Below are 15373 nucleotides of genomic sequence, written 5' to 3' on the forward strand. Positions count from 1 at the left end.
AAAAAACTTCACATCTTCTAGAAGAAATACATCATCATCTAAATCATCATTATGATACATAATTTATTCCGTTCAGAAGAAACTATGATTAGAGTATGAAGAGGAGAGAAAGGCAGCAATTCATATTCATAAAGGAGGATGCGGCTAAAGAATTCTCTGAGTCGAGAAAGATTCTTAAAAAATTCTCAATAAAATAAATTTCTGCAACAAAAGGGATCAAGTGAAATTGAATCCAAATGCATTTAGGTAATAAAATACATAAGGCCAAACCTTCTTTTAGTTTATCAAACGACACACCACGTTGTTATAATCTTTAATAAGCTTACATTAGCGTTGTCCAAATTTATAAGCATTCACTAATTACTATTTAATGTTTTTATTGTCAATTTTCACAAGGAAACCTACGAACCGTAGTGCCTTAATAGCTGACACATCACATATTAACAAGTGACGTCCAAGCATAATTAGAAAATAATATGATTATTATTATCATGTTGAATAGTTGACGCAACAAAAAAAAAGCAATTTATGAGAAAGAAGTAAAACTTAAGTTAGAATATCGGTCAGTCTTGTGTGAGACCGTCTAACTATAAGAAGGATCGATATATAATGTTTATTAGTGAAAAATTCATTTAAAAAAACAATGAAAAATAAACTCCCATATATACAGGCCAGGAAGTAATTTTTTTACAATAGTTTGTGTTAAAGCAAGCGCCAATAATCTTAATGATGATGTTAGCTTTAAACATATAATCGAACATGCTTTGTCTTGTACTTTAGAGAGGGTCGATAAAGATGTGTCGGATATGGGTGATTTAAGGTTTGGAACGGTTAATAAGAGTTGCTTGATCAAAGCAACAAAGAAAGAAGCAGACTGTGAGTGGCTCGACCAACCGCTCGATCGAGTAAAGTCTTGCTCGACCGGTCGAGCGGCGTTAGCTCGGTCGAGCAAGGTGTCCAGAACAAGTCAGTAGCTTTACTGGAAGCTTGCTCGACCGAGCGAGGTAGTGGCTCGGTCGAGCAGAAGTCCAGCAGACTACCTTGGATCCTGTTTTTGGTCAGAATTTGTAGTGACTATGCAATAATGTGGTGCATTACTCTATTGTTTATTGTAATGTTTATTGTCATGGTTAATTAGGATGTTAATTGGGATGTTACATGTGAGTTTATGGTGATTTATGAGGGAATACTAAGAGTGATGAATATCTTGCCTATAAATAGGATTCATCACTCATAGTAACATTCACCACAAAACACACATATTGTTGAGAGGGCTATTGCATTGTTAGAAACTTGAGAGTATTCTTACTTTGCTTTAGTATTTGTGGTCTTGAGAGATTGTTCTCAAGATAAGGGAGGTTTATTATACTTGTAATTGTTGAATTCATTATAATAAACTATATTTGAGGGGGAGGTATTCAAGATACCTCATAAACACATGTGTCCATCTTTTGCATTATATTTTTCATTTGTTTTTAATTGTTGAACCTCTTTGAGACTTTCGTTTTCAGTTTGGGTTGATCCAATTGAAGTCGTCTCACAGTTAGACAGCATCAATAAAGAGTTAATGTAGACCTTTTCTTTTGACTTTGCAATGCAACAATGTGCATGTAAATCGAAGTTAGAGCTTTTTCAGTGACAATTTCAAAAAGACAAAGAAGAAGGATAGGAATAGATATTCAGAATGGAAAGTTCAAAGTAGCCGAGTTTTATATTGGAAATACTTTACATGTTAGGAAGATTTTTCACATCGTTAAAATATTGGGTTATAGACTTGCATATAATGCTTGGTGAGTATTCCTTCTAATACCATATGATTTTGCAAAAGAGTGAAACTCATCATATTTGTATTCAAATCTACGTTTATTACTCGTGGGTTTGTGCTTTTGTGGGCCCGAGCCCACAAATGCGTTCACACAAGTAGGTCCATGGGGTATGTAATTATGTGATAAATTATCACGGCCTAACATTCTACCTAAATGATCACAAGTTACGGCCGAGGGGATGTAATGTATTTGTAAGCCCCTCAAATGGTTAAGTTAGATTTATATTAGTAGATCAAATGATAGGGTACGTCATTGATGAGAATTGAAAATTCTAAAGAACATAGTTTTATTCAAAGTCTAAAGATGTGTTTCAATATTAGAGAGTCAGAGGATGATTGTTAGAAATTCTAGGTTAGAATCCACTATATAAATAATAAATAAATAAGATAAAATATGAAAATTAATATTTTAAAATTCTTCAAATTAAATTCACTAATTATTCCTAGGTTTTAAATGAATTTTCAAATAAAATAAGTCACAAACACCTCATCACGTAGCTAATGAGAATTAAAAGATCACCAGAATTGTAATCCCATATATTTTTATTAAATTTTATTATTCCATATTTCTTGCAAATTTTTTTTGTTTAATAAATATTGCGACATTGAATAGAATAATTTCACTCTTGATTTTCTTAATTCGCTATCCAAAGCTCAAACTTATTCTATGTAATCAATGGGGGCATATCTCTATTACTTTTGTTATTTGTAGTTACTAATATTTATATAGGTGATTATATTTTTGTTAAACTAAAAATATTATTGGTTTAAGGTTTAAAGAATATTTTGTTTAGTTCACCATGATTTTGAAAAGTAGATTTAAAATATTTTTTTTTGAAGAAAAACTTTGAAAAATTGTACAAAGCTAAATGTATTTTTGTTGAATAGAATTTATTTTTATTAGTTTTATGTTTATAATTTATATTAGTACTACTATTGTGTTACTAGCTTATTTATATTAAAACTAGTTTATTTTCGAAAAATTGAACTAAATTTTCATTGATTTTTTATTTTTTAAGGTAAACTTAGTCCTACTTTATTTGTGATTCTTATCTTCTTGCTCGAATTCTTATGCAAATTTCTCTTCTTTTTTTTTTCAGTTGCTATTTATTGCTATGTTCGACTTTTACTTTTCTTTTGTTGTAAAATTGATACATTCATAATGATGTGAATTTTATTTTGCAAGTGATATATTCAAAAAGTCAATAATAATGCAAAGCCCTGATTTAAATTTTTTATTTTACAAGTTCTTAAATGAGACGATTTTGTAATGAGGTCATTTTTATTGTGCACTAAAAATTTTTAAATGATCACTTTTTTTTGTTTTAAAGTAATAATTTATAATCTTAAATAAATCACTTACAATTTTAAAATGATTAATTAGAGAAATTGACTAATTATATGAACTCGTCTTATGGTAAGACGACCTCATCCAAGATGAGCTGATTTATTTATATTTGGGGTATGTTAAGGAATTTCACCCACGCCGGTTAAACTATATAACATATTTTGGGGCCTTAATCATAAGTTTAAGCTTTTGGTTGACATGGTATTGGCAGTTAATGTGACAAGAGGTCACGAATTCAAATCTCAACCACCTGTCATTCGAATCTCAATAACAATGGCATCATCACTTCTGTTAACCCTGGTACAGTCCTTCCGCTTCCGCTTAACCTTGGTTCTATCACTGCTTGTATTCTAAATTTAAACATAGGTGCTAGCTTTATCAAAACCTCTTAATTTGATAATAATAAATCTTCCTACTGTTGCCTAATATGGAATGAAGAACTCTTAGCTACTTGGTTTATTTCTTTAACTTTTTAATTTTTATGCATGCATGCTTTGAATACTAAATCTTCCATTATCTATTAAGGAAGAGGGCCTGGATCAATAATATATAACATGATATAATATAATATAATATAATGTAATAATATCTTGTAATATTTAGTGAATAAATTTGGTCTTTGTGTGTAATGGCCAAAATTATGTGCATGTATATCAATATATGTGAAGATTTCTTGTGTTATTTGATGTATAAGCAAAAGTGTAATCGTGTTAATGATGCACACAAATCAATAAGAAATGACACTTTTAGTGGTAAATCTAAAAGAATAAAAAGTATTAAATAATTGTTCTTAATTATGATTATTGTTAACTTATTTGCTATTCATTCCTATTCCTATTCAACCAATGTGTTCCATTTGATTTATTACTATTTTTAGGTGGTTAAATGGGATCACATATAAAAAAGAAAAAATATAATGTTTTAAATTTTGATAGGGGTAAAGTACGATTAGTATGTCTAAATGTGTGAAAATGTTAAGTTTAGTAAGTGTAAATTGGTAAAGTTAACATACTCAACATAAAAATGAGATATTTAGGGTGACTTAACTCAATAAAAAAATAAGACATTTAAAATGAATAGGAAGAAGTATTTTTTTAGTTATTTTATGTTTTTTTTCACTATGGAATAAAGAATGAGTAGGGTATTAAGATATAGAAAATTTTCAATATTATATATTTCAAACGTCAAAAGTATCATAAAATAATGGACCAAATGATGAAGAATTATAGAAGAAGTCGTAATTTAGTAGATGATTATAATAAAATATTACAATTAAAACGTATATATTTAGTTGTTAATTTTATTTTATTTTCCAAAATTAAACATTCTATGTTAGGTACTTTGCACTTTTAGGGTGAGAAAAATAATGAAAAGTAAAGTTTTCTTAAATAAATTTTACCTCGCCCCATAATAAAAATGTCGATCAAAACAAAAAATGACCTAACCCAAAAATGGTCTAATATTTTAAAGTTAACATAAAAATGATCCAACTAAAAAATGATCCCGCTTAAAATCCAACCAACTAATCATGTTTTGACAAGTTAAGTTATAATGGTCGATACTTGCTAGTAGAAAAAGTCTTAGTTGTTTTTTTATCTTGTATTGGGGGTTACATATATATGTATACATATATGTATACATATATATATATATATACATATATATATATATATATATATACATATATATATATATATATATACATATATATACACACACACACACACATATATATATATATATACACACACACACACACATATATATATACACACACACACACACACACACACACACATATATATATATATATATATATATATATATATATATATATATATATATATATATACTTCCACCGTCTTACTATTATGTTCTACTTTTATTTTCCATGGTTTTTCTATATACAATTATGAGTCTTGTATTACAAAAAATATTAATAAAAGTATAAAATAATAAAGAAAAAAGTTTATGTCAGACCTTATATTAATAAAATATTGATAAAAGTGTAAAATAATAAAGAAAGTAGAATCATGTTAGTTTTTGTATTGTTAAAATATTCATAATATCTTTAAACAAATATTCATAATTAAAACAAAACAAAAAGATTTGTATGCAAGTGTTGAGCTCCTCTGACTAATTAAGCAAGCAGTTTTGGACGGGCTTGGTAGAATGATGGAAAAGTTTTATTGCTGGAAAAAGCACCAAAATACAAAGGCGAGCCATCAAACTTGCTTGACCAAAAAAGATTGAAATGGGGTCGATACTCAAATGAGCAACTAGATTAGGAGTCCAATACCCAAATGAGCAATTAGCATTAGTTGATCAACCTTTGCACTAAGCATGCATCCTACTTTATTAGATTAATTTAGGGTTTTTACAGTACACGGACAACTACAGAGAGCGAAGAACATAATAACGTTAAAACCTTATTCTCGAACAATATGGCCTCAATCTCAAATAATATGTGAGTAGGCGTAGATGAAGACATACATTTAGGAAAGTTGAAAGTAATTTCATTTATACCCCAAAACACAGAACAAAGTGCAAGTACAATTTTGTTGCAAAATCAAAAAGATAGAACAAAATGTTACAAAGATGAGCAGTATAACCCACAAGGGAAGAAATTGATCCCCTATGCTCATTTTCTACAATTACAAGGATGAGCAATAAGCCCAAAAACAGAGGAAGTCCATCCCCGGCAATTAGTAGCCAAGTCAATAGTCACTCTTGGTATTCAGAACCATCAATCAATCTACCTGTGTTTCCTATGCCTCCTCCCATCCTCCTCATTCACACCTATCCAATCCTCTCTAGGTGGGGGCGATGGCTCGTACCTTGATGGCTTCCTCTTAAAATGGCGTTCATCATCACTCGATTCATAATCCAAAGCTGCTGCTGCACTCTTTGTCCCGGTGTCATGATAGTAGCCATTTGCAGAAGACGATGGCACTGTCTTGTGGTGGTGGGCGTCATTATCCTTACTAACGAGCTTTGGCCTGGCCTTGGCTTTAGGCTCAGCGGAGACCTTACGCTTCTTACTTGGCTCCTCTTCTGGGAAGCTTATCCTTGAGAACACACTTGCCTTGTGTTTCTTGTCGGATGATGCTGGGACCGCATCTGAAGAAGACGGCTGCTTTGTGGATGAGGACTTGGAATGGGTACGGTGTTCACGTTGCTCCCTTTCCCGTTCATGGTGATCCTTTTCCCGTTCATGGTGCTCCCGCTCCCTCTCCCTCTCCCGTTCCCGTTCATGATGCTCCCGCTCTCGTTCCCGTTCCTGGTTATGGTCACGGTCATGATGTTCCGATTTCCTTTTCAAGGTTGGGCGGGGAGCATCTGGATCACGTCTAGATCTGTCTGGGGAAACCGTTTCAGACCTATGGCTGTGGGAGGTTCGACGATGATGGCTTTCGCGATCATGCTCTCGGTCCCGATCACGGTCAACAGAGGCCCTCTCCCGTGCTCTCTCCCTTTCACGATGACTGTCGTAGCGATCTTCGCTTGGAGACCTTCTAATTGGTGGTGGCCTCTGCATCAAAGTCAAAGCAAGACATTGTAATACCAAGCAATGCCAAACCCAAAAGTCTCATTAAGAAAGCATAAGAAAATAATTAAATCAAAGGGCATCAATATCCCTTTTTCTTCTCCTTCAACCCCTAATGTATGGTCAAATGATAGCATTGATTGACATTTTATGGACAAAGACTTGACTAGCATGTTAAGAAAAATTGTAATTGTATTGAAGCAATTGAGTATTCTAACAAAGTGTATTTCTAAAATTACTGTTATATTTAGAAAATTTAATTCACATAAAAATAAAATAAAAGAATCAAAAAGATATTTTTAGGTACTGATTACTGAAAAACAATAATACTTCATAGTTTAAGAAGAGTACTGATGATTTTATTCATTATTTAAAAAATTGAAAATCATTAGTTTAGTTTTGTAAAAATACAAGAGTAAAAGAATTATTTATTTTTGGATTTAGAACTGCAAGAATCCGCAGTTCATTTTATGAAAATCTCTTAATCTCTTAACATTAATCAGACATTTTTATTTTATATTAAATAATCCCAAAGAAATTCTCTTCCACTAAAATGGGACAAATAAAGTGAAAAATAAAATACAAATACAAAAGGAAAAAATAAAAAGAACCAGAAGGAAGAATCCACTAACGTGGGCCTGTGGAAACAACCCATATATATACAGGCGTATAGCCATTAAAAAACTAAATTAAAAGACAAAAGTTACAACCCAAGTTTGGAGAATTATATATAGCCTAATCAAATTCTCCCAGAGAAATGAAAAAAGTATATAATAAATGGAAAAAAATGTATAAATGTGATCCTTTCCCATGACTCCGCATTGACATGGACCAGGGGAATTAAGTCGCAGCATGCAGATGAGGATGAGCTCCTGCTATCAAAAGTCATAAAAAGCATGAACAAAATAACATACAGATTTTGACTTCATCATAGGTGGAGGATTGGCGCTGCTGCTAACTTCTCTGCTATAATCACGGTCTTTCGGAGGCTCCCGGCTGCAATACATATCCAAATTAGAAAAGGACAGTTAGAATCTCCAAGTGCAAGAATAGCATTATAAATCATACTCCATCCGTCCCATTAGATTTGCACCTCTTTCAAAGATGTGTAAATATTAATTGGTTATTCGTGTATCAAGTGGGGTCAAGAAATGAGTCGATGAAAAGGGTGAGTGAATATGTGGGTGAGATCAAAAGAGAGTGGTAGGTATCATTACCAAAAGAGCAAAGGTGAAAAGTGAGACAAGGGAGTAAAACTTTGCTGGTTCTAAGAGTAACGATTTTAAACAAAACCAAGAATTGAATCAGTAGAAACACTGCAAAAAGATCTTAAACTTGTTTTTTCACCTCTCAACGCGTCTCATTTCCATTTCTCGCTTTCTTCTTACTTCAGCTTTCCGAGCCTCAAATTCTTCTCTACTCATCAGTGGTGGCCTCATATTCATGCCCATTCCAAATTCAGCTGCAAGATCCCTGGATTTTTTTGCAAAACAAAAAAAAAACATTAATTTCACGTAACAAAGTAATGTTGCATACCATTATATAGCAAGAAGTAAGCATGTGCCATAAAAGACAATGCAATAAGAATGTGTATTGCACTATAACCAACAAACATCACTATCGACTTTGATGCAAAAACTATGAAGAGGCTCCGCTATCAAGCTCCTCATGACAAAGCTGGATGCCTGCACTCTGCAACTTACCTTCACAAAGGCTGTTTTCATTAAGGCCCCTGGGAGGTGTTTTGTATGAGGTGGAAATGAAAAAGAAAGGGAATGCCTAAAGAGAAATAATGGTATTCTCAAAGTACTATTATTATTAATTGTTTGGTATGAAGAGGAGTAAGTGTATGAGCATGGAGAGAGAGGAGTGATGATCTGTTGTTTCTTTGTCACTTCTCATGTCGTTGTTGTAACGAAGTAAAGATATCACTTATGGCAATGTAATTGAAACATTACCCACACAACCAAACAATGGATCTGATTCCCATTCCAACCCTTAAAAACAGCTAGCAGACACCCCTTAATTTTTAACACGAGTGTTTGACAAGTTGAAACCATTTACTCAACCGAGACATTGTGCTTTAGTCAAGTATACTGTAGCTCTTATCAGTACAAAAATGAGTAACAAGATTGCAATCGTTATTTATCCAAAAACCAACTTATAATCAGGATTCAGGATAATAGTCACATATACAAGAGAAAATAAAACAAAAAATATGATATATACCTCTGAGGAGGAGGAAACATTGGGGGCATCATAAACCCTTGCGCACCGAAAGGATCAGGACGCATAACATTACCAAAAGGATCTGGAGGCATAACATTGCCGAAAGGCATATCCATAGGTCCTAGACCATAACCCATATTATTAAATGGCATGTTACCGCCAAAAGGGCCCATGAATCCATCCATTGCAGGTTGCATGCCCGGCCAGCAAGGATTAAAGGCAGCAGGAGGGCCCATAAATCCATCCATCCCCTGCTGCATGCCCATCCATTGCATATCTGGAGCTGCACCTTTATCAGTTGCAAGCCAAGTATCAGAAAACAGTACAACAAGCACGAACAATACCTCATCACAACCTCCAACGAAATACTTCTATCTACAATGAGAACAAGGAAAAAAAAAAAAAAAAAGATGTACCATTAACGGGTAACGGCATCTTCTTCTTCTTCTTCTTTTTCTTTCCTGGAAAATACAAAAGTGAAATACTTAAAACATGATCCCATTCATCACAGAAAAATAGCAAACTAAGACAAATCTGATTAGGAGATGTACCTGCTTCACCAGGAACCATTCTTTGTTGAACCTCTTCTTCCACAGGTAAAGCACTGCCCTGAGGTGCAGGCTCCTTCACACTAGCTGACTCATGCGTAGCTTCAGACACATCTGGAACGATGTTAATTTTGACTTTCTCTGAGGTTTGAGATTGTACCTGTGGCTGTGAAGCATCACTAGGCTTTATATCTTGCACACTCCCCTTTAAATTTGAAGTTCCTTCAGTGCGTGGTGGAAGCATTTGCTCCCCTTTTGAGGCAGCAGATTGAGTAGGTGAAGGAATCCTAGGCTGAGGAAAACGCGCCGATTCCATATCTGAGAAGACACAATAATGAGACTTTTTAAATGAGGAGAGAAACAATAACCTAGCAAGAATGGAACAACTTAATAACCTTGAACTTGGAGAGCACTCCCAGCATTGTCTGCACTACTATTACCAGACTCCAATATCCGGTTAATGGTTTCTCGAAGTGTCTTATTTGGCAGAAGATCATCTGCCAGTACATCTCTTGCCCCACAAATACATATGGACTTAGAAATGATATAATCCCTTATACCTGACAAACGTCGAAGAAATAAGAAATGAACAAATCTTGAGAACTAAATGCATCAGCTGACAAAATTATCTCGACAATAGCAATAGATTTATTTATTTCAATTATACATCAAAAGTTCACCAAAGCGCATTATAGATGACAAACATCCATATCATAGTACAACATAAACCAGCTTTGTATGAGCCAAGAAAAGGCAACAGCCAATGAGATTAAAATAAAAAACAAATAAAGCCAATCATCTTCAATTTGTTTCATCTTTAAATTATATCCCTTCCAAGAAACCATGCAGAAGAGTACAGCAGATAGTATACCGCAACCATCTGGAAACCATGATGGCACTCCACTAATCAACTTAAAAACATTATGTTCAAACTAACAACAAAGTGTATTCTTAATATCATCCACAATCATCAAAACAAAGTGCCAAAAAAAGTATTGACAAACATTCAAGTCTTTAAAAAACATTTTGTAGTACACAAGCACCCTACATTTGTCACAGAAACTCTGGAAACAACACTTGCTTGTTAACACAGCATCTTTCATAACTTCCTTGCAAAGGGGGCAATGAAGCTCTGGAGGAAGATCTCCAACTGAACGAGTAGATGGCAGCCCTTCAATTTCTTTCTCAAAAGCAGCCCTGTCAGATTCAAACTACTTTCAGCTCAAGAAGCAGCCTAAAATACAAAGCGCAAAAACAAGTGCTAAAGAAAGTGAACACACTCATTTGGTTTCAACACAGCAGATGTGCCACTGGGCAAAGCATAAGAGCCATCTGGCGTAGCTACGAGCATCGACTTGGGAATACCAGTAGGAGGTTTCACTTTCTTGATGTCATAAGTAGGGTCACCATTTGTTGGGCAGTGCTGAATAAAATGACCTAAGGACAGAGTTATCCACAATCAAATTACTCTTTCAATCACGAATACAAATCAAAAAACTAAGATTAAGTTATCCACAATCAATCAGGAATGAACAAAGAAAATAATAACTAACAAGGTAAAATAAACAGGAATAAGCAAGAACTTACCAGGAACCTTGCACCTGTGACAGATATAGCCTTGTGGAGGAGTTTTGCGCTCCAAACCACCTCGACCTAATAAACACAAGCAAAATGCAATGACAATCATTTTCAGTCATTAAGATACCGATACATGCCAACATTGCAGAAGGATTGCAACATATCTGTCAAGCGGAAAACAACAACTAGAAGTGTATACAATAGAGCAAATAAAGCTTTAAGACATACCAAAACCTCGACCACCCCTTCCACCTCTGCCAAACCCTCTCCCAGGACCAAAACCATCAGTAGGTTGACTGCATAATTACAGATTACTTCACATTAGTACCAGGAACACAAAAAGATGGACTTGCAATAACATGTATGGCGCTAGTGAAAAATTTAGATAAAATGCATGTCTCACCGCTGCCAGTCGAAAGAAGAATTCTCAATAAAAGCTTTTAGTTTGCTATCCTCATCAGCTTTGCTTGAAGGAACCGAATCCTGCAATGCATTTCTTGATTGTCCAGGTATCATCTCAGGGATGGCATATAAATCATTTCCAAAATCATCATCCAATCCTGAAGCTTCAAACTGAACAAATTTAAGTGTCAATAAAGTATAAATTTTGTGACTACCATAAACTAATATGTAGAGTAGAAATATACATCTCCAAATCCTGAAGAATCAGCAACTATAAAGTTGCTTTTTTGTTGTTCATTCTCAATCTTTTCCTCCACCTTCAACCTAAAAAAGAAAAGCAGAATTTCCCACTTAACAAACAACCTTAACCACCATAAGAACTCAATTCCTTTTACAAAATCTGATAGAAATGAGAAAAAATACATAAAATACAATATGAAAGACTCCAACACAATAGTGGTGTTTCGCAAACATTTAATAGCTGAATGGAGTCACTAATTTGACCATTTGATTTTACGATTTGACCAGTTGTTATCATCAAAACAGCTGGTTTGACAGGCGGATTTTAAATTTGAACGCGCTGCCAAGAGCAGCTTGTTCAAAAATAGTTGAGTCAAACAACAAACTAACCAACTAATTTACCAAAAACTAGCATTAGATCGTCGGTTTGACCACTCGACCATTTATTTGTGTCGAAACAAGCAAAAATTGTTCAATAAGTTATTTTACCATACATCCCAATATTCTTCCCCAAAACATGGCAGCCCATGGTATCAACATAAAAGATTTAAGGGTCAAAAAAAGCAAAAGATTCGATCAATACTCGTCTGGTTGTGAAACAATAGGCATGCGAGGCCGTCCTGGTACTCGACGAATTAACACTGAAGTGTTTTTTGGAATCAACGTTGCTTCATCTATATACTCTGAAATCGCAGAACAGAGAGAACAATCCATGAAAAACTGCAAAAAGACATCAAATAATACAGCCAAGTTGCACTGCCCAATTTTGACCTGACAACACCCACATCTATTATTCAAGGGAAATCAAAAAAGTTCGATTTAGCTGAGCTACTGTTAATGAAACCCAAACCAAATTAAGCCACCTTCAATGGGAAGCTGGGCTTGTACCTTGTTGTATTTTAACCTAATTCATAGAATTTTACAAGAAAATCCCCGTATCTGCTAATTGCTTATCATCATCGAGAATATACAAATGATGTGCAAAGAGCATTTCTAAACCCTACATACCAAATAAAGAAGCACTTATTTCAACAATTAGCATTAAGAGACCATGCCCATTCTAGCATGAGAATGTGCACATATGTCCAATTTAACGCCGCATCTCATTCCCCACCCCTTCCTATGTTGGCCACCCTATCAATCTAAAGTTAATTAGCATAAATATTCTCCTTCTGTCCCAACAGATTTGTCTCATGCTATAGAAAAAGCTCACATTGGGACTTTGGGGCAATATCATTCAGACATAGGAGTATAATTTAAGCAAGTTAGCAATGTGGCCGAACTAAAATACTCAACCAAGAAACCATACTTCGCACAACAAGCCAGAGCAACTTGGCCTTAGTTCAGAGACTCCTGCTGAGATCTCAAGCAAAAAACTAGCACGAACCTCAGATTTCACACAATCTAATAAAATTAAATCAGTTTTTAACGTCACCTACCCCAAAATAACAGCATGTATATATGATTGCGGGTTCAAAATTGAGCTGATGCAATCTAAATTCAAACAAAACTTATGAACTCAGACTAAAATTCGACCAACCTTCATTAGTTTGAGCATTGGTCACAACAAGGTCAAAATCAGTACCCCTTCCCAAATGCTTTGATTCAAAAATTCTTTCTTTTAAATTGGCAACCGATATGAAATGACCATCGATTGAAATTGAGTCGTAATCTTTTGCACTTTTAAACTTATAATAAACTGCCATAATTTTCTTTCCTTCAAAAACAAATTGATCAATCGAACAAATCTTGTATCGCACAAAATCAAACAAAAACCCTAACTAGCTAAAAGGATATTCAGAGGCCGTTGAATTATTCAAATATAGGCCTCTAATTTAACTTCGAACTTAAAATTATTATAACAAAGTACAAAAGAAATTTTTTAATATCTTTTTCGCCTTCAAGCTTCCTCTCCTTGTATACTTCACTGCGGAGTGCGGAAATCTTCGAACACCGGAAATCTATTTGTATCTTGTTGAAATAATCTGCATTCTTCGAACAAAATGAATTCGTGCTTCAATTATGAGTACTCAGCAAAAAAATTTCTTCCAAAAAAGTAAGATAGTAAGGAATCAATAGGATCTGATAGATCGAAGCACGAAATCGATATATCCTTCGTGAAAAAGTGAATTAATCAGCACCGACTCTTCAATAATCCATCTTCACAGCGAGAAGCTCCGACGACGTAGAATCACCCAAAAAATATTGCAACTCTTGAGAAAGTAAAATTTGAAGTTTATTCAATTGAATGAAAAATAGATGAGAAATTTGCAGCGATTCAGCGACAATTAACGTATTTGAGAGATGAAAACCGCGATCTGATTATCCTCGTTTGAGAATTGAATGATAAGAAGCTACTTAAAAGTCCAACAGCGATAGTTCTGTAAGGAGTTATTGAGTTTAAAGGAAGAATCTAGAGAGAGAATTAGGGTTAGGGTTTACGAATTGGGAAAAGATAGGTGATGAAATATGAATCCGTAAAAAGAGTTGAGGTTGGGGGTTAAATGTAGAGAAGGTTCGGTTATGATTGGATATTGTTTGTGTTCAGGATCGGGTTTGAAATTTGAATAGTCTTATTTTGCGATATCTGGATTATCCATGGACTGATATCGGGTTTACCCTGCTCTACTCGCATGATAGGGTAGACAATAGATTATCACAAAGCACGGAGTTTTATAGAATGAATTTTTTAAAAACGTAAATTTTAAGTTACTGTGTAATTGCATATTATTATTATAAAATTATAGTAAAATATATAAAAATAATAATTATATATTCAAAATGTTTACAACAATATAATAGCTTAATAAATAATTATAGAAAAATTACCTAGAATAATTCAACGTTTTATTTATTGATTTTTTTATAATAATCCCAATTTTTAATTAATCATGAATAATCTCAATTTTAGGGTCACTTACCCAAGAATATTGTTATCCAAATAGTGACCAAATTTTGTAGGTTAATTGTTACAAAAACGAAAAATTTAAATTAAAAAATTAAAATATTAAATATTAAAAGTTAAAATAAAGAATAATTTATGCTATAATTTGGAATTATTATGTTTTATCAAAAGTTAAGATTATTGTAGGAAATCAGTGAAAAATTTGGATTATTCTAGGTAATTTTTCTAGAAAAATAATAAAAAATATTATTTCATATTAACATTATAAAATATAGTAATTTAAAAAATATAATAATAATATATTTAAATTAATGTAACAACATAAAAATTCAATAAATGATTAAATAGTAGAGCAATAAATAAACAATTAAAATATAGTTTCATATTATCATTAAGAAATTATAGTAATTTAAATAAAATGTAATAATATATATTTAAATTTTTTATAACACAATTACTCAATAAAAGATTCAATATCAGAGTAATAAAAAATAACATTGTGTATTATTATTATGAAATTTATTAATTTAGATAAAATATTATAATATATTTAAATTTTAACAATAATTCGTTATATATTGCAGTAGATATTTTTATTGCAATTACCAAGAAAGTTTCATAATATTTATTCTGATTATTTAATTTATGTTATTCTGTATTAAAGAGAAATAGTGAAATTCTATGTCTTTTATTATAAAACTATCTAATCATTTTGATTGTATGATTTCAATTACCAAAAAGTTTCATTTTA

At 32.9% G+C, this 15373-nt stretch overlaps 1 protein-coding gene across 1 annotated transcript; it reads right to left on the reverse strand.

Annotated features, from left to right (window-relative positions):
* Nucleotides 1-5667: 5667 nt before the first annotated feature.
* On the reverse strand, nucleotides 5668-14274 carry LOC130826073 (E3 ubiquitin ligase PARAQUAT TOLERANCE 3-like). The gene is made up of 15 exons (XM_057691594.1): nucleotides 13258-14274; nucleotides 12301-12400; nucleotides 11723-11801; nucleotides 11479-11648; nucleotides 11304-11371; nucleotides 11085-11150; nucleotides 10778-10934; nucleotides 10546-10694; nucleotides 9893-10057; nucleotides 9501-9815; nucleotides 9366-9410; nucleotides 8950-9238; nucleotides 8068-8193; nucleotides 7635-7716; nucleotides 5668-6705 (listed from the first exon to the last, which is right to left on the reverse strand). Exons 1-15 carry the CDS (start codon nucleotides 13421-13423, stop codon nucleotides 5929-5931), a joined length of 2754 nt encoding a protein of 917 aa, XP_057547577.1. The 5' UTR covers nucleotides 13424-14274; the 3' UTR covers nucleotides 5668-5928.
* Nucleotides 14275-15373: the final 1099 nt, after the last annotated feature.

This window comes from Amaranthus tricolor, chromosome 10, assembly GCF_026212465.1.
Source record: "Amaranthus tricolor cultivar Red isolate AtriRed21 chromosome 10, ASM2621246v1, whole genome shotgun sequence".
NCBI lineage: Eukaryota > Viridiplantae > Streptophyta > Magnoliopsida > Caryophyllales > Amaranthaceae > Amaranthus > Amaranthus tricolor.